The sequence below is a fragment of the Hordeum vulgare genome, chromosome 3H (genome assembly GCF_904849725.1).
Source record: "Hordeum vulgare subsp. vulgare chromosome 3H, MorexV3_pseudomolecules_assembly, whole genome shotgun sequence".
Lineage (NCBI taxonomy): Eukaryota > Viridiplantae > Streptophyta > Magnoliopsida > Poales > Poaceae > Hordeum > Hordeum vulgare.
In genome coordinates this window covers 186463274-186489888 of record NC_058520.1, presented here as the reverse complement: position 1 = coordinate 186489888, position 26615 = coordinate 186463274, and the positions used below count along the sequence as shown (strand labels likewise).

Genomic DNA, 26615 nt, shown 5'->3' with positions numbered 1-26615 from the left:
CGCCTACACCAACTGAAGAGGAAGTTAATGATGATGATCATGAAGCTTCGGATCAAGTTAGTACTGAACCGCGAAGGTCCACAAGGGCACGCTCTGCACCAGAGTGGTACGGCAACCCTGTGATGGAAATCATGTTGTTAGACAACGGTGAACCGTCGAACTATGAAGAAGGCTATGAAATCCGAGATAGGATCCATGTATGAGAACAAAGTATGGACTTTGGTGGACTTGCCCGATGACCGGCGAGCCATAGAAAATAAATGGATCTTCAAGAAGAAGACTGATGCAAACGGTAATGTAACCGTTTACAAAGCTCGACTTGTCGCAAAGGGTTTTCGACAAATTCAAGGAGTTGACTACGAAGAGACTTTCTCTCCTGTAGCGAAGCTGAAATCAGTCCGAATCATGTTAGCAATTGCCGCCTTTCATGATTATGAAATTTGGCAAATGGACGTCAAAACAGCGTTCCTTAACGGGAACCTTAAGGAAGAGTTGTATATGATGCAACCAGAAGGTTTTGTCGACCCTAAGGGTGCTAACAAAGTGTGCAAGCTCCAGCGCTCCATCTATGGGCTGGTGCAAGCATCTCGGAGTTGGAACATTCGCTTTAATGAGGTGATTAAAGCGTTTGGGTTCATACAGGTTTACGGAGAAGCCTGTCTGTACAAGAAAGTGAGTGGGATCTCTGTAGCTTTCCTCATACTGTATGTGGATGACATATTATTGATGGAAAATAATATAGAGATGTTGGAGAGCATAAAGGCCTATTTGAACAAGAGTTTTTCAATGAAGGACCTTGGAGAAGCTGCATACATATTAGGCATCAAGATCTATAGAGATAGATCAAGACGCCTCATAGGTCTTTCACAAAGTACATACCTTGACAAGATATTGAAGAAGTTCAATATGGAAAACTCAAAGAAAGGGTTCTTGTCAGTTTTGCAAGGTATGAGATTGAGTAAGACTCAGTCGCCGACCACGGCAGCAGATAGAGAGAAGATGAGTTCTGTCCCCTACGCTTCAGCCGTGGGCTCTCTAATGTATGCCATGTTGTGTACCAGACCTGATATAAACCTTGCCATAAGTTTGGTAGGGAGGTACCAAAGTGATCCCGGTATGGAACACTAGACAGCGGTCAAGAATATCCTTAAGTACCTGAAAAGGACTAAGGAAATGTTTCTCGTTTATGGAGGTGACGAAGAGCTCGTCGTAAAGGGTTACGTCGACGCTAGCTTCGACACAGATCCGGATGACTCTAAGTCACAGACCGGATACGTATATGTGTTGAATGGTGGGGAAGTGAGCTGGTGCAGCAGCAAGCAAGAAGTCGTGGCAGCATCTACATGTGAAGCGGAGTACATAGCTGCTTCAGAAGCGGCTCATGAAGGAATTTGGATGAAGGAGCTCATCACAGACCTTGGAGTGATTCCAAGCGCGTCGGGTCCAATGACACTCTTCTGTGATAACACTGGGGCCATTGCCATAGCCAAGGAGCCCAGGTTTCACCGGAAGACGAAGCACATCAAACGCCGCTACAACTCCATCCAGGACCATGTCCAGAGTGGAGTGATAGATATTTGTAAAGTACACACGGATCTGAATATTGCAGACCCGTTGACTAAACCTCTTCCACGAGCAAAACATGATCAACACCACAATGCTATGGGTGTTCGATACATCACAATGTAACTAGATTATTGACTCTAGTGCAAGTGGGAGACTGTTGGAAATATGCCCTAGAGGCAATAATAAAATGGTTGTTACCATATTTCCTTGTTCATGATAATCGTCTATTATTCATGCTATAATTGTATTAACAGGAAACAGTAATACATGTGTGAATAAATAGATCACAATGTGTCCCTAGCAAGCCTCTAGTTGGCTAGCTCGTTAGTCAATAGATGATCATGGTTTCCTAATCATGGGCATTAGATGTCATTGCTAACGGGATCACATCATTGGGAGAATGATGTGATGGACAAGACCCAATCCTAAGCATAGCACTAGATCGTATTGTTCGTATGCTAAAGCTTTTCTAATGTCAAGTATCTTTTCCTTCGACCGTGAGATTGTGCAACTCCCGGATACCGTAGGAGTGCTTTGGGTGTATCAAACGTCACAACGTAACTGGGTGACTATAAAGGTGCACTACGGGTACCTCCGAAAGTGTCTATTGGGTTAGTACGAATCGAGATCGGGATTTGTCACTCCGTGTGACGGAGAGGTATCTCTGGGCCCACTCGGTAGAACACCATCATGAGATCAATGTGACTAAGGAGTTAGTCACACGATGACGTGCTACGGAACGAGTAAAGAGACTTACCGGTAACGAGATTGAACAAGGTTAGGCATACCGACGATCGAATCTCGGGCAAGTTCTATACCGACAGACAAAGGGAATCGTATACGGGATTGATTGAATCCTTGACATCGTGGTTCATCCGATCAGATCATCGTGGATAAAGTGGGAGCCACCATGGGTATCCAGACCCCGCTGATGGTTATTGGCCAGAGAGGTATCTCGGTCATGTCTGCGTGTCTCCCGAACCCGTAGGGTCTACACACTTAAGGTTCGGTGACGCTAGGGTTATAGGAAATTGTTATACGAGGTTACCAAAAGTTGTTGGGAGTCCCGGATGAGATCTCGGACGTCACGAGGAGCTCCGTAATGGTCCGGAGGTAAATATTGATATATAGGACGGATGGTTTCGGATACCGGAAGTGTTTCGGGCATCACCGGTAACGTACGGGGACCACCGGGACCACCGGAGGTGGCCCCGAGGGACCATCGAAGGGGGGGGCAACGACCCCGGGAGGTAAGGTGGGCCAAGTGGGGGTGGGAACCAGCCCCTAGGTGGGCTGGTGCACCTCCCCACACAGCCCAATGCGCACGGGAGAGAAAAGGGGGGGCAAACCCTAAGCCAGGTGGGCCTAAGGCCCACCAGGTGGTGCGCCACCCCCTCCTCCCCCCTCTGGCCGCCGCACCTCCCATCTGGGGGGGCTGCCGCACCACCTAGGGTGGGAACCCTAGGGGTGGAACCCCCTCTCCCCTCCCCCTATATATATCGGGCACTTTTGGCCATTGGAGATTAGACTTTTGCCTCTGTCTCGGCGCAGCCCTGCCCTTCTTCCTCCTCCTCTCTGCCGGTGCTTGGCGAAGCCCTGCCGGGAGACCTCGTCTCTCCATCGACACCACGCCGTCGTGCTGCTGGAGTTCTTCCCCAACCTCTCCCTCGTCCTTGCTGGATCAAGGTGCGGGAGACGTCACCGGGATGCACGTGTGTTGAACGTGGAGGTGCCGTAGTTCGGCACTAGATCGGAATCGCTGCGAGTACGACTCCATCAACCGCGTTCTAGCAACGCTTCCGCTTAGCGATCTTCAAAGGTATTAAGATGCTCTTACCCCTCTCTCGTTGCTGGTCTCTCTATAGGAAGATCTGAATATGCGTAGGAAAATTTTGAATTTATGCTACGTTACCCAACACTCATCACGATCTATCCCGCGATCTCATCACGGTTCTTCCTGATCTAGTGCCGAACGGACGGCACCTCCGCGTTCAGCACACGTATAGCTCGATGACGATGTCCGCCTTCTTGATCTAGCAAAAGGTGCGGAGAGGTAGATGAGTTCTCCAGCATGGCAACGTGGTGGTAGTGGTCATGAACTAATCCAACAAGGCTTCCCTAAGCTCTCCTAAACTAATTTACACGAGAAAATGATCTAGAGAGAAAGAGGGAGCACGTGGCTTATTAGGGTTAGGGCTGCCCTCAAATCCTCTAGTATATATAGGAGGGAGGGAGGAGAGGAGACAACCTCAAAACCCTCAAAGGGTTCGGCCAAAGTGGAGGAGGTGGAAGAGTCCACCTCCAATCCTACTCCTAGTAGGATTCCTCCCTTCCCCACTTGGGTTTCTTTCCTTCCCACCTCCTACCCGCATTGGGCTTTAGTAGGAGTTTCGGCCAGCCCACTAGGAGCTGGTCCACGTCCTCCCACAGCCCATGAGACCCTTTGGGGTGGGTGGGCCCACCTGGTGGACCCCCGGAACCCATTCGTCACTCCCGGTACACTGCCGGAAATGCCTGAAACTTCTCCGGAGTTCAAAAACCACTTTCCTATATATAGATATTTACCTCCGGAGCTCCTCATGACGTCCGGGATCTCATTCGGGACTCCAAACAACTTTTGGTCACCAACACACATAACTCAACAATACCGAAACGTCACCGAACCTTAAGTGTGCAGACCCTGCAGGTTCGAGAACTATGTAGACATGACCGAGACACTCTCCGGTCAATAACCAATAGAGGGACTTGGATGCCCATATTGGTTCCTACATATTCTACGAATATCTTTATTGGTTGAACCTCTATGTCAAGGATTCAGTTAATCATGTATGCTGCTCCCTTTGTCCTTCGGTATGTTACTTGCCCGATATTCGATCGTCGGTATCTCCATACCTATTTCAATCTCGTTACCGGCAAGTCTCTTTACTCGTTCCGTAATACAAGATCCCATGACTAACTCCTTAGTCACATTGCTTGCAAGGCTTGTTGTGATGTTGTATTACCGAGTGGGCCCTAAGATACCTCTCCGTCACATGGAGTGACAAATCCCAGTCTTGATTCACGCCAACCCAACAGACACCTTTGGAGATACCTGTAGAGCACCTTTATAGTCACCCAGTTACGTTGTGACGTTTGATACACACAAGGTATTCCTCCGGTGTCTGGGAGTTGCATGATCTCATGGTCATAGGAACAGACTCTTTGACATGCAGAAAACAGTAGCAATAAACCGGCACGATCATATGCTACATTCATAGTTTGGGTCTTGTACATCACATCATTCTCCTAATGACGTGATCCCGTTATCAAACGACATCTCATGTATATGGTGAGGAAACCTTGACCATCTTTGATCAACGAGTTAGTCCTTCAGAGGCTCACTAGGGACAGTGTGTTGTCTATGTATCCACACATGTATTTGAGTTTCCAATCAATAAGATTCTAGTATGGATAATAAACGATTATCATGAACAAGGAAATATAATAATAACCAATTTATTATTACCTCTAGGGCATATTTCCAACAGTCTCCCACTTGCACTAGAGTCAATAATCTAGTTCACATCACTATGTGATTGTAATGAATCTAACACCCATACAGTTCTCGGGTTTGATCATATCTTGCTTGTGAGAGAGGTTTTTAGTCAATGAGTCTGAACCTTTCAGATCCGTGTGTTCTTTACAAATCTTATGTCATCCTGTAGATGTTGCTACCACGCGCCATTTGGAAATATTCCAAATGACTGCTCCATTATACGAATCTGATTTACTACTCAGGGTCATCCAGATTAGTGTCAGAACTTGCATCGACGTAACCCTTTACGACGAACCGTTTTATCACCTCCAAAATCGAGAAAAATTCCTTAGTCCACTAGTTACTAAGGATAACTTTGACCACTGTCCAATGATCCATTCCTGGATCACTCTTGTACCCCTTGTCTGACTCATGGCAAGGCACACATCAGCTGTGGTACACAACATGGTATATTATAGAGACTATGGCTAAGGCATAGGGGACGACCTTAGTCCTTTATCTTTCTTCTGTTGTGGTCGGGCTTTGAGTCTTACTCAATATTCACACCTTACAACACAGCCAAGAACTCCTTCTTTGACTGATCTATTTTGAACTCCTTCAAAATCTTGTCATGGTATGTATTCAGTTGAAAGTTCTATTAGACGTTTGATCTATCTCTATAGATATTTATGCTCAATGTTCAAGTAGCTCAATCCAGGTTTTATTTTGAAAAACACTTTTCAAACAACCCTATATGCTTTCCAGAAATTCTACATCATTTCCGATAAACAATATGGCAACCACATATGCTCATCAGAAATTCTATAGTGCTCCCACTTACTTTCTTGGAAATACAAGTTTTTCATAAACCTTGTATAAAATCAAAAGCTTGGATCATCTCATCAAAGCGTATATTCCAACTCCGAGAGGCTTGCTCCAGTCCATAGAAGGATCGCTGGAGCTTGCATACTTGTTAGCATTCTTAGGATTGACAAAACCTTCTGGTTGTATCACATACAACCTTTCCTCAAGGAAACCATCGAGGAAACAATGTTTTGACATCCTATTTGCAAGATTTCATAAATAATGCAGCAACTTCTAACATAATTCCAACAGACTTTTAGCATCGCTACGAGTGAGAAAGTCTCGTCATAGTCAACTCTTTGAACTTGTCGGGAACATCTTTGCGACAAGTCGAGCTTTATTAATGGTGACATTTACTATCATCGTTCGTCTTCCTTTTAAAGATCTATCTGTACCTAACAGCCTTACAACCATCAAGTAGTTCGTCCGAAGTCTACACTTTGTTTTCATACATATATCCTACCTCGGATTTCATGGCGTCCAGCCATTCGTCGGAATCCAGGCCCACCATCGCTTCTCCATAGCTCGTAGGTTCGTTGTTGACCAGCAACATGACCTCCAAGACAGAATTACCATACTAATCTGGAACGGTACGTTTCCTTGTCGACCTATGACGTTTAGTAGTAACTTGATTCGAAGCTTCATGATCACCATCATGAGCTTTCCATTTCAACTAGCGTAGACGCCACACGGATATCTTCCTGCACCCTGCTACTCATTGGTTGAAGTGACGGTTCAATAACCTCATCAAGTTTCCACCATCCTCCCACTCAATTCTTTCGAGAGAAACTTTTTCTCGAGAAAGGACCCGTTTCTAGAAACAAACACTTTGCTTCTGGATCTGAGATAGGAGGTATACCCAACTCTTTTGGGTGTCATATGAAGATGCATTTATCCGCTTTGGGTTCGAGCTTATCAGGCTGAAACTTTTTCACATAAGCGTCGCAGCCTCAAACTTTCAAGAAATGACAGCTTAGGTTTCTCCAAACCATTGTTCATACGGTGTCATCTCAACGAAAATACGTGATGCCCTATTTAAAGTGAATGTGGTTGTCTCTAATGCCTAACCCAAAAACGATAGTGGTAATTCGATAAGAGACATCATAGTATGCACCATATCCAATAGGGCGCGGCTATGACGTTCGGACACACCATCACACTATGGTGTTCCAAGTGGCATGAGTTGTCAAATAATTTTCACATTGTCTTAAATGTTTACCAAACTCGCAACTCAGATATATATTTACCTCCATGATCACATCGTAGATGTATTATCCTCTTGTCACGACGATCTTCAACTTCACTCTGAAATGCTTGAATTTTTTAATATTTCAGACTTGTAATTCATCAAGCAAATACACTAGTATCTACTCAAATCATCAGTGAAGTAATAACATAACGATATCCACTGCGTGCCTCAGCACTCATTGGACTGCATACATCAAATGTATTATTTCCAACAAGTCACTTGCTCGTTCCATCTCACTGAAAACGAGGTCTTCAGTCATCTTGCCCATGTGGCATGATTTACATGTCTCAAGTGATTCAAAATCAAGTGAGTCTAAACAATTTATCTGCATGGAATTTTTTCATGTGTTTACACCAATAGGCATGGTTCCCATGTCTCAAACGATTCAAAAACGAGTGAGTCCAAAGATCCATCAGCATGGAACTTCTTCATGCGTTTTATACCAATATGACTCAAGCGGCAGTGCCACAAGTAAGTGGTACTATCATTACTACTTTGTATCTTTTGGCATCAATATTATGAACATGTGTATCACTACGATCGAGATTTAATAAACCATTCATTATAGGTGCATGACCATTGAAGGTATTATTCAAGTAAACAGAGTAACCATTATTATCTTTAAATGAATAATCGTATTGCAATAAATATGATCTAATCATGTCCATGCTCAACGCAAACACCAAATAAAAATTATTTAGGATCAACACTAATCCTAATGATCACATTAACCTTGGAATTACTTCCAACACACATCGTCACCTCACCCTTGCTAGTATCCGTTTATTCTGTAGCTATAATTTTAAATTACTAACACTTAGCAACTGAACCGGTATCTAATACCCCGGTGCTACTAGGAGTACTAGCAAGGTACAGATCAATATCACGTGTATCCAATATACTTTCGTACTGCCATCCGATGATAAAGCTCCAGCCTACCGGTGTGGGTTCTCCTTCATGCTGCCATCGACATTGATCTGTAGCATATCCTGGTCAGGTAATAGCCGCTGGGGCGTACCGCGAGCAGACTTGCCGCTTGCAATGAGGACGTGCAACAGGAAGTTGCTGGCCATCATTTGCACTATATTCACCACATCAGATGTGGCACGCTGTGCCTCTCCAGCATTCTTCTTGTTCCTGGTCTCCCACCAAACGCAAAGCGTGGTGATACACTGGAGTCTTTTTTCATCAGGAAGTTTCAGAACTGCAGATATCAACTCTTTGGGGCCACCGCATCTAAGGTGTTTTTCCCTCTCTGTTCCCATCTGCGATGCTCCCCAAATGGATCTAACCTCTTTACACTTGAGAAACAAATGGGTTCCGTCCTCGTTAAGCCGACAACACATCGGACATGTCGTGTCTATCTCCATCCCTCTCCTTTCGTTGTCTTAGAATTGGATAAGAAAGAAGCAAGAGATGTATCTGGCCAGCCCTCAACCGTGCGGGGATTGGAGGTGGCTCTTGCTACCGACGCGTGGAGCGGCACGAGAAATTACCAGACCACTCAGCACACGAGGAAGGGGGGAAAACGGCAGAAAAACTGGACCAAACAAGGAGATGAATCGGGGACACGTGTCAGCAGCGTTAAGACCATCGGTTACAACTGGGAATGCATGATAAGGGCTCTAGCTTTAGTAGCTTTAATTCTTACTAGTGGCGTGAAGGCGCGGCGTGCCCCCATCGTCGGTTTAGTTATGATTTGACCGACTATTGTTTTTGTGAGAGCACCAATCAATGTAGCATAGAAGTTCATTTCTATTATAAAATATCAAAAGGAAGAGAAATTTGTTGTTGTTGTTCACTGAAAAGTATGTCTCCGAGAGTTATGTCGAGGGCCTCAAAATGGTGGCGGTCTACCCTTGCAGCACCATCCCAAAAGTAGCAGGCAAAATTGCATGAGCAAAGCCCAAGTATCCTAAGATCAAATGCTATAATCCAGTACCATAATTACCTTGTACTATATGATTACCTTGTACTATTTGTTATAGATCATATGTATAAATTGGTTATTGTGGCTATCTTGAATAGAAGTGGTCACCCAACTCGCAGGCATTGTACTTGTAGCCTCTAAAATTGTTTTAGTTATGTAGACGGAACTTACTATTTAGTATTTACCTTGATCAGTCTAAACGTGAGAGAATGTAACCTTTACTCCAATAAATAAAATTATACAGTAATTAAATGTTGACAGGTAAAAAAAACATCTAAACCTAAAGTGTCATGAATAACCATCACCTGCATTTTCAATTAACAGAGCAACCTGCACGACTTACCCATGCAGTATACACAGCATACATTATCTTTTCTGGTTCAGTTCAAACACTTGCCAATCTATACCAGGAGTATCTTTCTATTGCTTAAAAGTTAGCCAGAAAAACAACACACATAGCAGAGAAAAATATTCTTTTATTTTTGCGAGAAGTTTGAGGAAAAAATCATTACATGGTTTTAGAATTTACAAAATTGGTAAGAATCGTGCTGGCAATACAGCCACCATATTAGCAGTTCGATGAATCTTCACAAATTCAGTTATATCCGAAGAGTCCCTAGTTTCCAGATCACAATTACGAAGTCGAGATCTATTGTGCATTGCATTCTTCAAAGTAGAAATAACAGCCAATAATGATGGGAGGATCACAACTATTGTGAGTGCTTTTAGGTCTTGAAGTCAGGCAATAATTTTAAGTTCTTCAGCCTCAAGTCACAACATCAGAGAAGAACATACAGATAATATGATAGACCCATCCAGATTACAACAGCCGCACCAGTGCTACCTTTCTCAGTATTATCATCATAACCTGCATACAATACAATTTATTTTCTGCATATATGCACCAGAGTATGAAATAGCTATATATAAATCAATTCGATAGGTTAACTCACAAGAATTGATAGAATTCTTTGGAAAATATTCCGGGATGTTCTAGTGAGCAACAAATGCAGTAAACTCTTTTAAAACAAATAGCGAAGTACATTTGCATAATATCTCTTTCGGTGAATCAAGTGGATCAGACTAAAAGAGACATCTTTTGAAACAAATAGCAAAGTACATTTGCATAATATCTCTTTCGGTGAATCAAATGGATCAGACAAAAAGAGGCATCTTTTGAAACAAATAGTGAAGTACATTTGCATAATATCTCTTTGGGTGAACCAAGTGGATCAGACAAAAAGAAGCATAATTAGGAATGAAAACAATCATGAGCAGTGTGGTGAAGAAACAATGTATATGAAAGCGATCGAATTGAACATTGCCTTGACTGGTTGAATGAGCTTCCAGTATAGAGCGAAGTGCAACACTATTAAAAGAAAATCATCAAATACGTTTTTAGGGAGAACACGAATATAATTAAGGTGAGCTATTGAGAATTTCGAAAACTTCTTTGGAAACTAAAAAAAAAAAGAGAAACCAACAATGTCAAATTAGGCCAGCACTGGATAATACCCAGGCTAAACCGAAACATGGACGTAATAGGAGATGAATTTATCAGGAATATAGATATTCATAGTAAGAAGGGGAACCTTGGCGCAGTGGTAAAACTACTACCTCATAAGCCTAATTTTTTCACTTTCAGATTTAAAACACAACATACTTTATCTTTTTTTAAATATAATTTACAACCTTTCCGGGCTACCTTGTAGATACATTAGCCAACACATGAACGATTTTTTACAAAGTAAACTTCAAAATCAAGAAAGCGACACAAAGCACATGAGTAAAGTTACTCCAGTTTCTCATAAGCGTCATGTTTAGAGCAAATGATCTATCTATATAAAAGGAAGTCATCATCTTTGAAACTTCATAAACTCGTAGCATTTGGAAGGAATGTAAAATCATAACAGCCAATTATTTCCATGCATACAAAATGAGGAGAAAATAAATACATTATCTATATAAAAGGAAGTCATCATCTTTGAAAGTTCATAAACTCGTAGCATCTGCAAGGAATGTAAAATCATAAGAGCCAATTATTTCCATGCATACAAAATGAGGAGAAAATAAATACATTATCTATATAAAAGGAAGTCATCATCTTTGAAACTTCATAAACTCCCAGCATCTCGAAGGAATGTAAAATCATAACAGCCAATTATTTCCATGCATACAAAATGAGGAGAAAATAAATCCATTATTTGGCTTAACACCAAAATATTGTACCAAACACACTTCTGAAGTTTTGAAAATGGGAACACGTCCAAAACGTGGAAGTTTTATGGTTGTGGAGCAAGTGATACAGATATAGTTCTCGAGTGAAATAAAATCTCCATGGGTGATGAAATCCACTACTTAGTACTCCCTCTGTCATAAAATAAGTGCCGCAAATTTAACACTAAATTAGTACAAATTTTGTACTAAGGCCGCGACACTTATTTTTGGAACGGACAGTGTATTTTTCTCTAGCCTTCAATACCAAAACAGTCAATAGTAGACTAATCCTTCCTCAAACTTTATATGTTTAAAATCTGGACATTCTATTGAACGTCATTGATCCCTCTAGAGTACCACCCTGTAAAATTACACATGTGTCAAAAACAGTGCCTCGTCATGCCATATTAATGGCTCAAACCAACACTGTACAACTTACTTTGCGGTAACCATGAGGATAAAATAAGTTCATGACATTAAAAATGTAATTAGTCTGACTCTTATGAAGCTACGAAGTACAAACCACCAACAGTTTACACGGGTCCTAGTTTTTGAAGTCCAAAAGGATTCCATAAAGCTACAATGCAGCACCACCTATAAACGATACCGTATACATATTTAGCACTAAAACTGAAATTAACTAAAAAGTTGTAGTGAGCATGGCTAAATAAATTTATGACATGAGGCCTGGGCGCACCATACTTTGGTAGTGTTGTTGTTGCCGCCGGCTGCAAAATAGAGACCAGATGGAGAGCTTCTGGCAGGTAATTGTTGGCTTGCTTCTACCAGCATTGTAGCTACTGCGGTGCTGCCTAACACGTGAAAAAAGTTATGGAGTCAGTGAGGAAGGAGGGAAGAAAAATAACAAAGAAATTGAGCAAAGGACGTACCTAGCAGAGAGGCCCTACCTAACGACATAAGGAACACAGAGAAGATCCCAACACACGAACACGACCAAGGAGACGGGCCCATGTAACGCCACGCGATCAAGAGAACCAGCGATGCACTTTGCCGACACGGGCTTCCAGCGCTCTCCTCCTCGCGGCGACGCGACTGAAAGACGAATCCTGACACATGCTGTTGTCGCACACGATCTCCAGATCGAGGTGCTCGCCAACATCAGCTCCTTCTCCACACTAATCGGTTGGCTCTCCGATGTCCTTGAGGTGACGGCGAGAACGATGACCTCAAATAGGGGGAGGAGGGGCGTCCAGCGAGCAAGATGTGTAGCTGGGAGGAAAGGCGAGGAGGGCGCCGCCTCCATTGGGAAGAGGGAGGAAGAGGGGTGGGAGGAGAGACCGAGAGAGATAGAGAGAGGGACGGTGCGTAAATGAGGTGCAGATACGTGCAGCGGCTGGAAATATCTAGCGTAAGGCGGTGCGACTGGAAATCACGCTGAACCAAATCGAGAGAAAACCGGTTTGGCGGTAAACCACAAGAAAAATCAGTTACACGTGTCAGCCAGGTAAAACCAATCACGCAACACTTCAAACGCACGGGAGGAGCCCCTCCTTAGTAGCTTTAATATAGTGTATTATATATTATACATATATATAGGGTCTGGCTAGGACTCAGCTGACTGAGTCAGCAGCCCGTAAACCAGCTCGTTTAGTGGCCTCGTTGCCGTTTTGTTGTTTTGGGATTTCTCTGTCATTTTATTTTCCGGCTGCGTCAGCCACATATGGGTCGAACCGACGGAGCGAAGTTTGTGGCACGATCATGCTGAATGGTTTTGTGGCATGCATCTCTTTTCACGTCACATTTTCTTGTATTTTCTTCTTGTTAACTTTTTGGTTGTTCCATAATAAATGTAAAAAAATGCTTACATTTATCCTGCATTGAACAAAAACATCTTTGTATTTTAAAAATATGCATCATGCACTCAAAAATAAGTTTGTGCTGTATTTTTAAAAAATATTAAAAATATATTTTAGAAAAACACATTTTTTTGAACGAAAGGGATTTCCCCCAGCCCCATTTTTATTTCAAATGAAGCGATTAAAAAAACAAGTAGGGATTTTGAGTGCGAAAAATGTAAATACAATGTGTATTAAAATATTAGTCTTGTATTTTAAAAAGTTGAACTTGCATTTGAAAAAATCGTTGCGTATTTAAAAAAATGTTTGCGTGGGGTAAAAATAAAACAATAAGTTAAATTATTTGCACATGAGGAACGACACATGGAAGTGACCGTGGAGACCCCCCCCCCCTCCGACAGTTGTAGTCCGCGTGCGGGGGATTGGGGTACTTGCAGTTGTGATCCAGTGACAAACATACAACTGTCCCACTCCCGAGACAAAACACCATCGAAGTTGTATTTTCCTTGAAGAGAGTTAGTTGCAGCCAGGAGGACACTTGCAGTTGCGTGTCTACCAGCAGACATGCAACTACCCCACTCCTCCCAACAAAATAATAGCAAGTTACACTTGTGTTGAAGTCATTCAATTCTAGTTGAGGCGACACTTGCAGTTTCGTGCCTAGTGATAGACATGCAATTGCCCAGCTCTCCTCAACAAAAACACCACTAACTCATAGTCACATTAAATACATATCGTTATAGTCCAGGATGACACTTGTCCTTGCATGCCTAGTGCGGGACATGCAACTATCCTTTCACTGACAAAACACCGGTAAGTTGCAGTCGAGGTCAAACTTGTAGTTGTGTGCCTAATGGCAAACATGCAATTGTCCCCTTTCCCCGAGAAACACTACTAAGTTGCGATTACATTATAGACATGCAATTGCAGTTGAGGGTGACACTTACAATTGCATGGATTCTAGTAGACATGCAACTACCCCTCCTCGACAAAACACTACTAAGTTAGAGTCATGTTGAAGACATGCGGTTGCATGTTGTGGACGATAATTGCAGCTACGTGCCTAATGGCGGACATGCAAATGCCCCCCCCCCTACAGACAAAAGAACACTAAGTTACAGTTACGGTAAAGACATGCAGTGTTGAGTTGCGGTTGTGGGCGAGCCTTGTAGTAGCGTTCCTCATGGAGGACATGCAATTGCCCCTTTTACCCAACAAAAATACCACATTGTTGCAACCGGGCGTGACAAATTGTAATTGTGTGCCTAGTGATAGACATGCAACTACTGACCCTCCTATCATAAAAATACAACTGAGTTGTATCCGCATGGAATACATACACTTGCAGCCGGGGTGACATGTAGTTGTGTGCCTACTGGCATACATGCAACTACCCTCCCATGCAAAAAGACACTGCAAAGTTGTACGTAGACGCATGAAAGACATACATTTGTAGCCGGGGTGCCATGCGATTGCTTGTCTAGTGGAAAACATGCAACTACCCTCCACGACAAAAACATCAAAGAGTTGCAGTCGGGGTGAAAATTGCAGTTGCATGCCTCGTGGAAGCCATGCAACTGACCACACTACGGAGTTGCAGTCGCGTTGAAAACATGCAATTGAAATTAGGGGCAATAATTGAAGTTGCATGCATACTGACATGCATGCAACGATCCCACTTGACAAAACAACATAAAGTTGCAGTCGAAGACGACACTTGCAATTGCATGCCTAATACAAGCCATGCAACTAACCTCCTCCGACAAAACACTACAAAGTTGCAGTCGCGTTGAAGACTTGCAATTGCAATCAAGGGCAATAATTGCAATAGCATGGATACTGGCATGCATGCAACGAGCCCTCTTGACAAAACAACACAAAGTTGTAGTCGAGACCACACTTGCAATTGTGTGCCTAGTGACACACATGCAATTGTGCCCTCGTCGATAAAAATACAACATAGTTGTTGTCGCGTTGAAGACATAAAATTACAGTTGAACGCGGCACTTGCAGTTGTGTTCACAGTAGTAGACATGCTGATAAAACACCACACAGATGTAATCTTTTTAAATTTAAAAAATAAATGTATTGCTTAAATAAAAAATTAATAACAAAAAACAACAATAATCATACTGTTAGAAAAGAAGTAACCAAAAACAGCAATAAAAAGAAAACAAGTGTAGAAACCAAAAATTGAATTTAAAAATACAACGAACATGTTATCGACACAAAAGGGGCACAAACAAAAAATCTGCTAAAAATTATACAAGAAAATGAAAAATAATTTTAAAACAGATAAAAAAAACAAGGGCTAAGGCCGAACACACAATGAAAAGGACCTCTGCCTACCTAGCCCACGACGCGTAACTTTCTTCACGCGAGAGTGAAAAAACAAGTCAAAAAGATCAGCTCAAGCTCGGCTAGTTCGGTACAGGCTGATTTACACAAACAAACAACAGTACACATATCGTAATGCAACAAATGATCTAATGGTCAGAACGTCGACTGAGACTTGAGTAAAACTCAGTCAACTAAGTTTTAGCATCCCCATATATATATGCGTATAGCAGTTACCATCTTACGAATCCAACAGCAACAAAGCAAGGCAATCAATAAGCCTTAGAAAAACTCCACATTACATTTGCAGGCGACATAGTCAATAGGCTATCTGAAACAAGATGCAGCAGGTTCATGACATTTTCGGAAACAAGCAGAACTAAATAGACAAAATATTCAGCTGACACTACCATGTTACAGTACAAATTTACACCCTGAAAAGTTGACACCCATTTGCGATCAACAAAAGAGATGGACATTCTGGTTCTCTTTCTCTTGTCACCGAACAATACATGCGTTTAAGCTGTTCCTCTACCAGGTGTCCACCAGCACATGCCATCACGTTGCATAACACACATTCCACAATGGCAGTTGCCAACGGAACAGACAGGTGTGGGTCAAGTAAGCATAGTGGCTACTGGAACCTCTAGCTGACATCTCATGGAGTCACAGCTTCTGCCTTCCTACATCTGCATCTGTAGAAACATCTAACTTGTCAACAGAATGAACACATTCTGCGAAATGACAACTGAACTTAATTGTAAGGCAAATTAAAAAATACTGCACTTTTAACAACAGAATAACAGGTTGTACCTCAAATCCCTACTGATGCTTGTGGGTTAGTTTCATTGCTACCAGCCATTGGCATTCCCCTGTAAAGAAATTTGGCACAGCTCATAAAGAGAGGGAGAGAGTGAGTGAGGGAGGGCAGGGGAGGGAGGGAGATCATACTGTTCTTTAGCTTCCAGTTTAAGCTGATCAATTTGATTCTGCAGATCAACACACGCAGCTTGAATAGCTATGTTTTTCTGACACAGTTCCTGCCATTCTACTGTCAAGGCGTGGAGTTGTCCACCGGTGTTTTGCTGATCAAAAAAGGAACATCAGTTGCCTGTAAAGTATGCTCATATTGATTCAGATTTAGGAGGAGAGTTGAACAGTTTGTTACCTGATGAAATTTCCTCTCACGGTTGACAGTTTCTATCTTTTCATTGTACTCCAGTGTCATTTTTTGCGTCCTACAAAGTACCACGTTATCACATACTTCCAGCATTATCTCTACTTTTTAGAGACCATGCACACATGGACAATAGTAAAGCATACACATGAATACATGTAAGTGCTTCAGAATCCAGTGGATGCCTAAGCTACATGAACATTGATGCATCACACACTTGAGACAGCTAGAAACACATTGGTTTTACGTCATTCTCCCCAACTACAATTATTTAGGTACAGAGGGAGTAGGATAGCACTGATGACACAGTCCAACCGAACAGTGTCAAATGAAATGCAAGGAAAATAGGGCAAGATGCAAGTGATACAGCACTGTCAAGGACATATGGACAGAACAAATTACCTAGACAAAACTGATTCCATTTTTCTGTTCTGGAGCTTCCAAACCTCAACACCGTGCTTCAGCATAAGCTCCAGATTCTCAATCCTGTAACACTAACTTCATTTCAAAAAACAATAGAAGTGTGTTTGACAATAATAGCAGGCCATACATGATAAGAACCATGTGCATATGGTGAAACACAAAAACACCTAAATAAAGTGCATACCACAATTGAGGCTAACAAATTCAAATACTATGCGCATAACTAAAAAGCAAAATTGGAGAATGCATTGTCTACAATATGGCTACTATTGTCTACAACTACAAGCACTATGCTACCTCCCATTCTATGATTACTATAGTACGTATAAGAGAATAGCTCTTGCATAACAATAACAATTTACTTGTCATTTCAAACAGACTGCAGAAAGGCGACATGTGCAGCAGTTAGGTGCGGCGAAGATGCGCATGTTGAGATGGATGTGTGGCCACACAAGGAAGGACCGAGTCCGGAATGATGACATACGAGATAGAGTTGGGGTAGCGAGTGTTGATGAGAAGCTTGTCCAACATCGTCTGAGATGGTTTGGGCATATTCAACGCAGGCCTCCAGAAGCTCCGGTGCATAGCGGACGGCTAAAGCGTGCTGATAATGTCAGAAGAGGTCGCGGTAGACCGAATCTGACATGGGAGGAGTCCGTAAAGAGAGATTTGAAGGGCTGGGGTATCACCAGGGAACTAGCCATGGACAGGGGTGCGTGGAAGCTTGCTATCCATGTGCCAGAACCATGAGTTGGTCGCGAGATCTTATGGGTTTCACCTCTAGCCTACCCGAACTTGTTTGGGACTAAAGGATTTGTTGTTGTTGTTGTTGTTCAAACAGACTGCAGACCTCTTTGTTAAAGAGTTTCCTTTTGAATTTGATTTTATTTGATCATAATATTTGGAAACCTCTTCACGGTATTGAAAGCTTACAGACTATGACGGTGAATGGAACAACATTAGTAGTAATTACTAAAAGGACAGACAGCAGGACATGCCACAGCAAGACACTGGTCAATGTGATCCTGTCATGATCTGGTGCAGCAAAGTGCAATCTCCTGCTTGAACTATGGCAGTCATTGGTAGTTCAGTATCATGTGGGTTTAGCTTATAGAAGGAAAACGATCCAGGACTAGTCCTTGGAGGCATATATTTATAGAAGAAATCTCCAAGCACCACGAGCCACTCCAGACAGAGCTCAGGTGGGCTAGCTAGCTCCTTGCTAGCCTAGCCAACAGGGTGACACCCTGTTCTCAGGTTTAGCTTATTACTTAATGCAATTTTGGATGGGAAAAGTTTCATGAATGTCCTGACCACAGACCCCAAAAAAATCCCTACAGAAGCTATTTTGCTTTAATACAACTTTATAATAACATTCATATTCATAACTTAAAAAAAAAGTTACAAACAGACTGCCTTAGTGAGCTATCAATGTGTATGTATAGAAATGTCAATTCAGAACACATGATTCCACAAATGCAAATATTCAATAAGCAGCCTTACCGTACAATTTGATGCTGCAGCTGGCTCTGGGCATTCCGTAAAGCCTGCTTCCAAGCAACAACATCATTCCTCTTGTTCGCTGGGGGTGGCTCCAAACCATAGCGGGACATCTCTATGGTAGCAGGTGGCTTGCCAGCTCTAACACGTTCGTACTCTTTTGCAAGCATAGGATGATTCTAAAACAAAAATCTTAAATGAGAACATGACATATTACATTCAAACAACAAATCCAAATAATCAAAACAAGTAAGAAGTAAGTCTCCAGTTTTACTTTACATGCATACAAGAAAAATGCTGACCATTTAAGTACAGAAACGTACATACAAACACATCCATTTTTTCGCTCGCGCTCAACCCCCGAGATCTTTCCCCGGTTACTCTCTTCTCTCCTCCATGCGTGGAGGCGGCGGCGGCGGCGGCGTGCACCCCGGATCCCAGGGACGGGGCGACGCAGATGGATCTCAAGAAGCTGGATCTGGATCGATTGAGGTCGCACGCGGCTGGCGATTGAGATCGGGGCGGCGACTTCGTGCATGAAGCTGGATCGATCTTTCTGCTGCTGTATTTTCTGCTCATGCATGCACATCATGCGTGCTGTATCTCCTGCTATTGTATTTCCGGCCACCGTGCTGCTATATCTCCTACCACCGATGAAACAGGACTTGTGTGCTGCTGCATCCTGTTGAGGCGTGCTCGATGTGTGGTGTGCTTGCGTGCATGATGTGGAGGTGTGCTTGTGTGTGTTTACTCATGTATTGCTGATCTATCCCTTATTCATCCCTCAAACCAAACACTCCAATGACTATCCTCAACCATGTTTCATCCTTGAAACCAAACAAAAAAAAGGGCTAACCTCACCCACCCAACCAAACAAAAAAAGGGCTATCCCTAACCAGGTGGTTGGGGATACCCACAACCACTCTAGCCTGTCCCTCAAACCAAACACATCCTAAGTGCCTACTTCCAGCTTATAAGTGGAATTATGCAACAACGAAAAAAGTCAAAAACAATAATATTCGTCCGGCTCCGATGCGGCGACACCGGCGGGTGCCACCATTCCTTCCTGGAGGGTGTCAGTGGTAGCCATCCCCTACCTCCTTCCGTGTGCCGGGGGAAGCCCTAGGACTCGTCCGGGCAGCAGCGTCGTCGACGTCGCATCCATTCTTGGAGGTGCTGCTTGGCACGCGGCGGATCGGAGCCTCGGGCTGTGGTTGTTTGTCTCCGGAAGGCGCAGTGGTGCCGGGTCATCTGCTCCTTCTCGAGCTGCCGTTGTTGGCAGTTGTTTCTTTTTTGTTTTTTTGGGCTTGATGTGCTGTTCACCCCAGCAATGTTCACTGTACGGTGTTGGTTGCTTTGGAATACAAAGCGGGGGGAAACCCTTTTTCGGTAAAAAACAATTATTTTAAGCAAGGTTAGCCTTTTCTCCAGCCATTACAATAGGAAAGAAATGAACTTCCTAGCTAAGCAACATCACAGCCTACACTGAGTCCAAAAATTCAACAGCAATCTTCATCAAACAATACAACAGAATTACTTCATGTTTTACAGAAATCCATTACACTAGGCAGCATTCATAGCGTTGTTCTTCAATGGTGCATATTTCATCTTCAATGGTTCAATGTTGACCCCGTCAAAACAGCTATTCACTGTTGATAGGGGAAACATCCAGCGGTAATTTGCTCTTGAAATCAAATTTGTGAAATACTTTTCAACTAAATTGTCTGATATAGGTTTATAGCAATAGTAGAGAGTAATTAGTTGAATGAAAAATTGAGAACATAAGATATCCTTATCATGGTATAATGGGTAACCTGGGTTCCTTCAGAAGTATACACCGACCATATAAGAGTGAACCAAACATAGTTGAGTCCTTTCTTATGGGTTAGTGAATGTGGTATTCTGCAATGTTATTCCCCACGTACACATCCGACAGGGGGAAATTATTTCAGACCAGTTCTACTTAAAACACCCAATTGCATATGACAACGTATCAGCCTACAGCTCCCAGTTGCATATGACAACGTATCAGCCTACAGCTCCCAATTGCATAAGGCAGCCTCTTAGCCTACAGCTCCCAATTGAATATGTAGTCCTCGAAAGAGCTGTTTTCCAGAAATAATTCGGAAACAACCTAAACATTAACACACTATGTCGAAACTCCAAAAGCTAAAATAAAAAAGGAAATAAAACCTCAGTGCATCCCTTCTAAGTAGTACTACTATACAGGTATAAATATTTGGCGGCTTGGCCCTAATTGTCTCCTACGAACGCTAAGCGTTAGATCAGCGTTCTACAACAATAGAGAGGGCGCAGGAACCCACCTCAAATCCAATGATGGGATAGGGGGGCAGGTCGCGGAGGAAGTCGGCGGGCTTGCGGTGAGCGCGGCGCATCTCCTCCTCGACGAGGCGGTCAACCTCGCGCTTCACCGCCGGGTCGCCGTAGTCCCCGTCGATGTAGGGCAGCGCGTCCACCGTCTCAGCGTCCGGAGGCGGGCGCCAAGGCACACCCGCAGCCTCGGACGGTGGTGCCTCCAGCATAAGCACCTCCCTAGTCGCCGGCAAGGCCATCACGGCGGCCGCGCGCGAGCAGGTAGCCGCGGAAGCGAGCAAGGCGAGAGAGAGAGAGCGGGCGCGGGGTAGGTTAGGGTGTCGCGTCGGGGAGCAATGGGGCTGGAGGAAGAAGCTCAAGGCGCATGGGCCGCTTTACGTTTTGGGGCTACGTGGGTCATTAAATATTTCCAACCGAGAGAGATGCGGGCGTTTAAGGCCCAGTTCTTTGACGGCTTTTCAATACCCCGAGAAAAACAAACTTCTTTCACTACCCTTAAAAAAACAAGCTTCTTTCACAACTCGTTCAAAAAAAAAAGTTTCTTTCACAACAACATCTCTAGTAGATCTCGTAAGAGTTCGTCAGCCCTTAAATTTCTGACCGTTTTACAATTTCTTATTTTAGGTCCGATCAGATCCGTTAATTGAAATCTAGTCCATAAAATTTTTATACGCGACCCATATATCCATCCCACCGACATTATGGGCGTGTTTGGTTACCCGCGTTGCACCTGCATGGCATCCGAGATGCAATTTTCAGCTTGTTTGGTAAACCGTATGACCATCTCGGCCTGGCCTAACGGATGCAAAAAGTACCCTCTCAGCCAGGCTGAGAGCTACGTCGGATTCGGTTGTTCCTTGGATGCATGCACGAGTTGTGCAAAACGCCCTTCTCCTCCCATCCCCTCTGGCACGCAGGGGCACTGGCAGCCGGAGCCCCAGCCGCCGCTTGCCGTCGTCCCCGTCGGCCAGTGAGCCACCATCGGCCGCCTCCCGTCGGTCTCCGGCCGCCAGCCCCGCCGCCGAGCGTCTCCGCTCCCGTCGCCCCGATCTGGATCGGGGAGGGAGATGGCCTCGCCACCCGCGCCGCCATGCCCTCCGGCCGCCAGCCCCGCCGCCGAGTGCCTCCGCTCCCGTCGCCCCGATCTGGACCGGGGAGGGAGATCGCCTCGCCACCGGTTGCCGCGCCGCCTTGCCCTCCGGCCGCCAGCCCCGCCCCCGAGCGCCTCCGCTCCCGTCGCCCCGATCTGGATCGGGGAGGGAGATCGCCTCGCCACCGGTTGCCGCGCCGCCATGCCCTCTGGCCGCCAGCCCCGCCGAGCGCCTCCGCTCCCGTCGCCCCGATCTGGATCGGGGAGGGAGATCGCCTCGCCACCGGTTGCCGCGCCGCCATTGTTGGGGAACGTCGCATGGGAAACAAAAATTTTCCTACGCGCACGAAGACCTATCATGGTGATGTCCATCTACGAGAGGGGATGAGTGATTTACGTACCCTTGTAGATCGTGCAGCAGAAGCGTTAGTGAACGCGGTTGATGTAGTGGAACGTCCTCACGTCCCTCGATCCGCCCCGCGAACAATCCCGCGATCAGTCCCACGATCTAGTACCGAACGGACGGCACCTCCGCGTTCAGCACACGTACAGCTCGACGATGATCTCGGCCTTCTTGATCCAGCAAGAGAGACGGAGAGGTAGAAGAGTTCTCCGGCAGCGTGACGGTGCTCCGGAGGTTGGTGATGACCTTGTCTCAGCAGGGCTCCGCCCGAGCTCCGCAGAAACGCGATCTAGAGGAAAAACCGTGGAGGTATGTGGTCGGGCTGCCGTGAGAAAGTCGTCTCAAATCAGCCCTAAAACCTCCGTATATATAGGTGGGAGGGAGGGGAGGAGGCAGCCTCAAAACCCAAAGGTTTGGCCGAAATTGGAGGTGGAGGAGTCCTACTCCAATCCTACTTGGAGTAGGATTCCACCTTCCCACTTGGAAACTCTTTCCACCTTGTGTTTTTTCCTTCTCAAACCTTATGGGCCTTAGTGGGAACTTATTCCAGCCCACTAGGGGCTGGTTTATCTCTTCCCATAGCCCATGAGACCCCTTGGGGCGTGACACCCCTCCCGATGGTCCCCGGCACCCCTCCCGGCACTCCCGGTACACTACCGATGAGCCCGAAACTTTTCCGGTAATGCCCGGAAACTTTCCGGTAACCAAATGAGGTCATCCTATATATCAATCTTCGTCTCCGGACCATTCCGGAAACCCTCGTGACGTCCGTGATCCCATCCGGGACTCCGAACAACATTCGGTAACCAACCATATAACTCAAATACGCATAAAACATCGTCGAACCTTAAGTGTGCAGACCCTGCGGGTTCGAGAACTATGTAGACATGACCCGAGAGACTCCTCGGTCAATATCCAATAGCGGGACCTGGATGCCCATATTGGATCCTACATATTCTACGAAGATCTTATCGTTTGAACCTCAGTGCCAAGGATTCGTATAATCCCGTATGTCATTCCCTTTGTCCTTCGGTATGTTACTTGCCCGAGATTCGATCGTCAGTATCCGTATACCTATTTCAACCTCGTTTACCGGCAAGTCTCTTTACTCGTTCCGTAATACAAGATCCCGCAACTTACACTAAGTTACATTGCTTGCAAGGCTTATGTGTGATGTTGTATTACCGAGTGGGCCCCGAGATACCTCTCCGTCACACGGAGTGACAAATCCCAGTCTTGATCCATACTAACTCAACTAACACCTTCGGAGATACCTGTAGAGCATCTTTATAGTCACCCAGTTACGTTGCGACGTTTGATACACACAAAGCATTCCTCCGGTGTCAGTGAGTTATATGATCTCATGGTCATAGGAATAAATACTTGACACGCAGAAAACAGTAGCAACAAAATGACACGATCAACATGCTACGTCTATTAGTTTGGGTCTAGTCCATCACATGATTCTCCTAATGATGTGATCCCGTTATCAAGTGACAACACTTGCCTATGGCCAGGAAACCTTGACCATCTTTGATCAACGAGCTAGTCAACTAGAGGCTTACTAGGGACAGTGTTTTGTCTATGTATCCACACAAGTATTGTGTTTCCAATCAATACAATTATAGCATGGATAATAAACGATTATCATGAACTAAGAAATATAATAAGAACTAATTTATTATTGCCTCTAGGGCATATTTCCAACAGTCTCCCACTTGCACTAGAGTCAATAATCTAGTTCACATCACCATGTGATTCTAACGAATCCAACACCCATATAGTTATGGGGTCTGATCACGTCTTGCTCGTGAGAGAGGTTTTAGTCAACGGTTCTAAAACTTTCAGATCCGTGCGTTCTTTACAAATCTTTATGTCATCTTATAGATGCTGCTACTACGTGCTATTCGGAAATACTCCAAATATCTACTCTACTATACGAATCCGTTTCACTACTCATAGTTATTCGGATTAGTGTCAAAGCTTGCATCGACGTAACCCTTTACGATGAACTCTTTAACCACCTCCATAATCGAGAAAAATTCCTTAGTCCATTTGTTACTAAGGATAAATTTTGACCGCTGCTAGTGATTCAATCATGGATCACTCTCTGTACCTCTCAAGATACTTTGAGTCAAGGCACACATCAGGTGCGGTACACAGCATGGCATACTTTAGATTCTACGGCTAAGGCATAGAAGACGACCTTCGTCTATTCTCTTTATTCTGCCGTGGTCGGGTTTTGAGTCTTACTCAAATTCACACCTCACAACGCAACCAAGAACTCCTTCTTTGTTGATCTCTTTTGAACTCTTTCAAAAACTTGTCAAGGCATGCATCTTGTTGAAACTCTTATTAAGCGCTTTCGATCTATCTCCATAGATCTTTGATGCTCAACGTTCAAGTAGCGTAATCCAGGTACTCCTTTGAAAACTTCTTTCAAACAACCTTGTATGCTTTACAGAAATTCTACATTACTTCTGATCCATAATATGTCAACCACATATACCTATCAGAAATTCTACAGTGCTCCCACTCACTTCTTTGGAAATACAAGTTTCTCATAAACCTTGTACAAACCCAAAATCTTTGATCATCTCATCAAAGTATATATATTCCAACTCCGAGATGCTTGCACCAGTCCATTTGAAGGATCACTGGAGCTTGCATACTTGCTAGTATCTTTAGGATCGACAAAACCTTCTGGTTGTATCACATACAATGTTTGCTCAAGTAAACCATCGAGAAAACAATGTTTTGACATCCTACGTGCAATATTTCATAAATAATGCATCAACAACTAACATAATTCTAACAGACTTTTAGCATCACTACGAGTGAGAAAGTCTCATCATAGTCAACCGTTTGATCTTGTCGAAAACATCTTTGCGACAAGTCGAGCTTTTCTTAATAGTGACTTATCACCATCATCGTCTGTCTTCTTTTAAAGATCCATCTTTACTCAATAGTCTTATGACCATCAAGTAGTTCTTTCAAAGTCTACACTTTGTTTTATACATGGATCCTCTCTCGGATTTCATGGCTTCCAGCCATTTGTCAGAATCTGGGCCCACCATCGCTTTCTCCATAACTCGTAGGTTCACTGTTGCTCAACAACATGACCTCCAAGACAGGGTTACCGTACCACTCTGTAGTAGTATGCGACCTTGTCAACCTACGAGGCTTGTAGTAACTTGATCCGATGCTTGATGATCACCATCATCTGCTTCCACTTCAATTGGTGTAGGCGCCACAGGAACAACTTCCTGCACCCTGCTACACACTGGTTGAAGTGATGGTTCAATAACCTCATCAAGTTCTACTACCCTCCCACTCAATTCTTTCGAGAGAAACCTTTCCTCGAGAAAGGATCCGTTTCTAGAAACAAACACTTTGCTTTCGGATCTGAGATAGGAGATGTACCCAACTGTTTTGGATATCCTATGAAGATGCATTTATCCGCTTTGGGTTCGAGCTTATCAGACTGAAACTTTTTCACATAAGTGTCGAAGCCCCAAACTTTCAAGAAACGACAGCTTAGATTTCTCTAAACCTCAGTCTATACTGTGTCATCTCAACGGAAATACGCGGTGCCCTATTTAAAGTGAGTGCGGTTGTCTCTAATGCATAACCCATAAACGATAGTGGTAATTCGATAAGAGACATCATAGTATGCACCATACCAAATAGTGCGTGGCTATGACGTTCAGACACATCATCACACTATGATGTTCCAGGTGGCATGAACTGCGAAACAATTTCCACATTGTCTTAACTGCGTACCAAAACTCGTAACTCAGATATTCATTTCTATGATCATATCGTAGACAGTTTATCCTCTTGTTACGACGAACTTCACTCCGAAACAGAATTGAACTTTTCAATATTTCAGACTTGTGATTCATTAAGTAAATACTCTAGTATCTACTCAAATCGTCAGTGAAGTAAGAACATAATGATATCCACTGCGTGCCTCAGCACCCATTGGACTGCATACATCAAAATGTATCACTTCCAACAAGTTACTATCTTATTTCATCTCAATGAAAACAAGGCCTTGCTCATGTGGTATGATTTGCATGTCACTAGTGATTCGAGATCAGGTGAGTACAAAGATCCATCAGCATGGAGCCTCTTCATGCAATTTATACTAACATGATTCAAGCGGCAATGCGACAAGTAAGTGGTACTATC

The 26615-nt window shown here is 43.9% G+C and overlaps 1 protein-coding gene across 1 annotated transcript; it reads right to left on the bottom strand.

The window, feature by feature from the left end:
* Positions 1-15770: 15770 nt before the first annotated feature.
* On the bottom strand, positions 15771-21292 carry LOC123443459 (pre-mRNA-splicing factor SPF27 homolog). The gene is made up of 7 exons (XM_045119833.1): positions 20919-21292; positions 18598-18773; positions 17074-17157; positions 16663-16732; positions 16446-16579; positions 16308-16366; positions 15771-16189 (listed from the first exon to the last, which is right to left on the bottom strand). Exons 1-6 carry the CDS (start codon positions 21165-21167, stop codon positions 16309-16311), a joined length of 771 nt encoding a protein of 256 aa, XP_044975768.1. The 5' UTR covers positions 21168-21292; the 3' UTR covers positions 15771-16189; position 16308.
* Positions 21293-26615: the final 5323 nt, after the last annotated feature.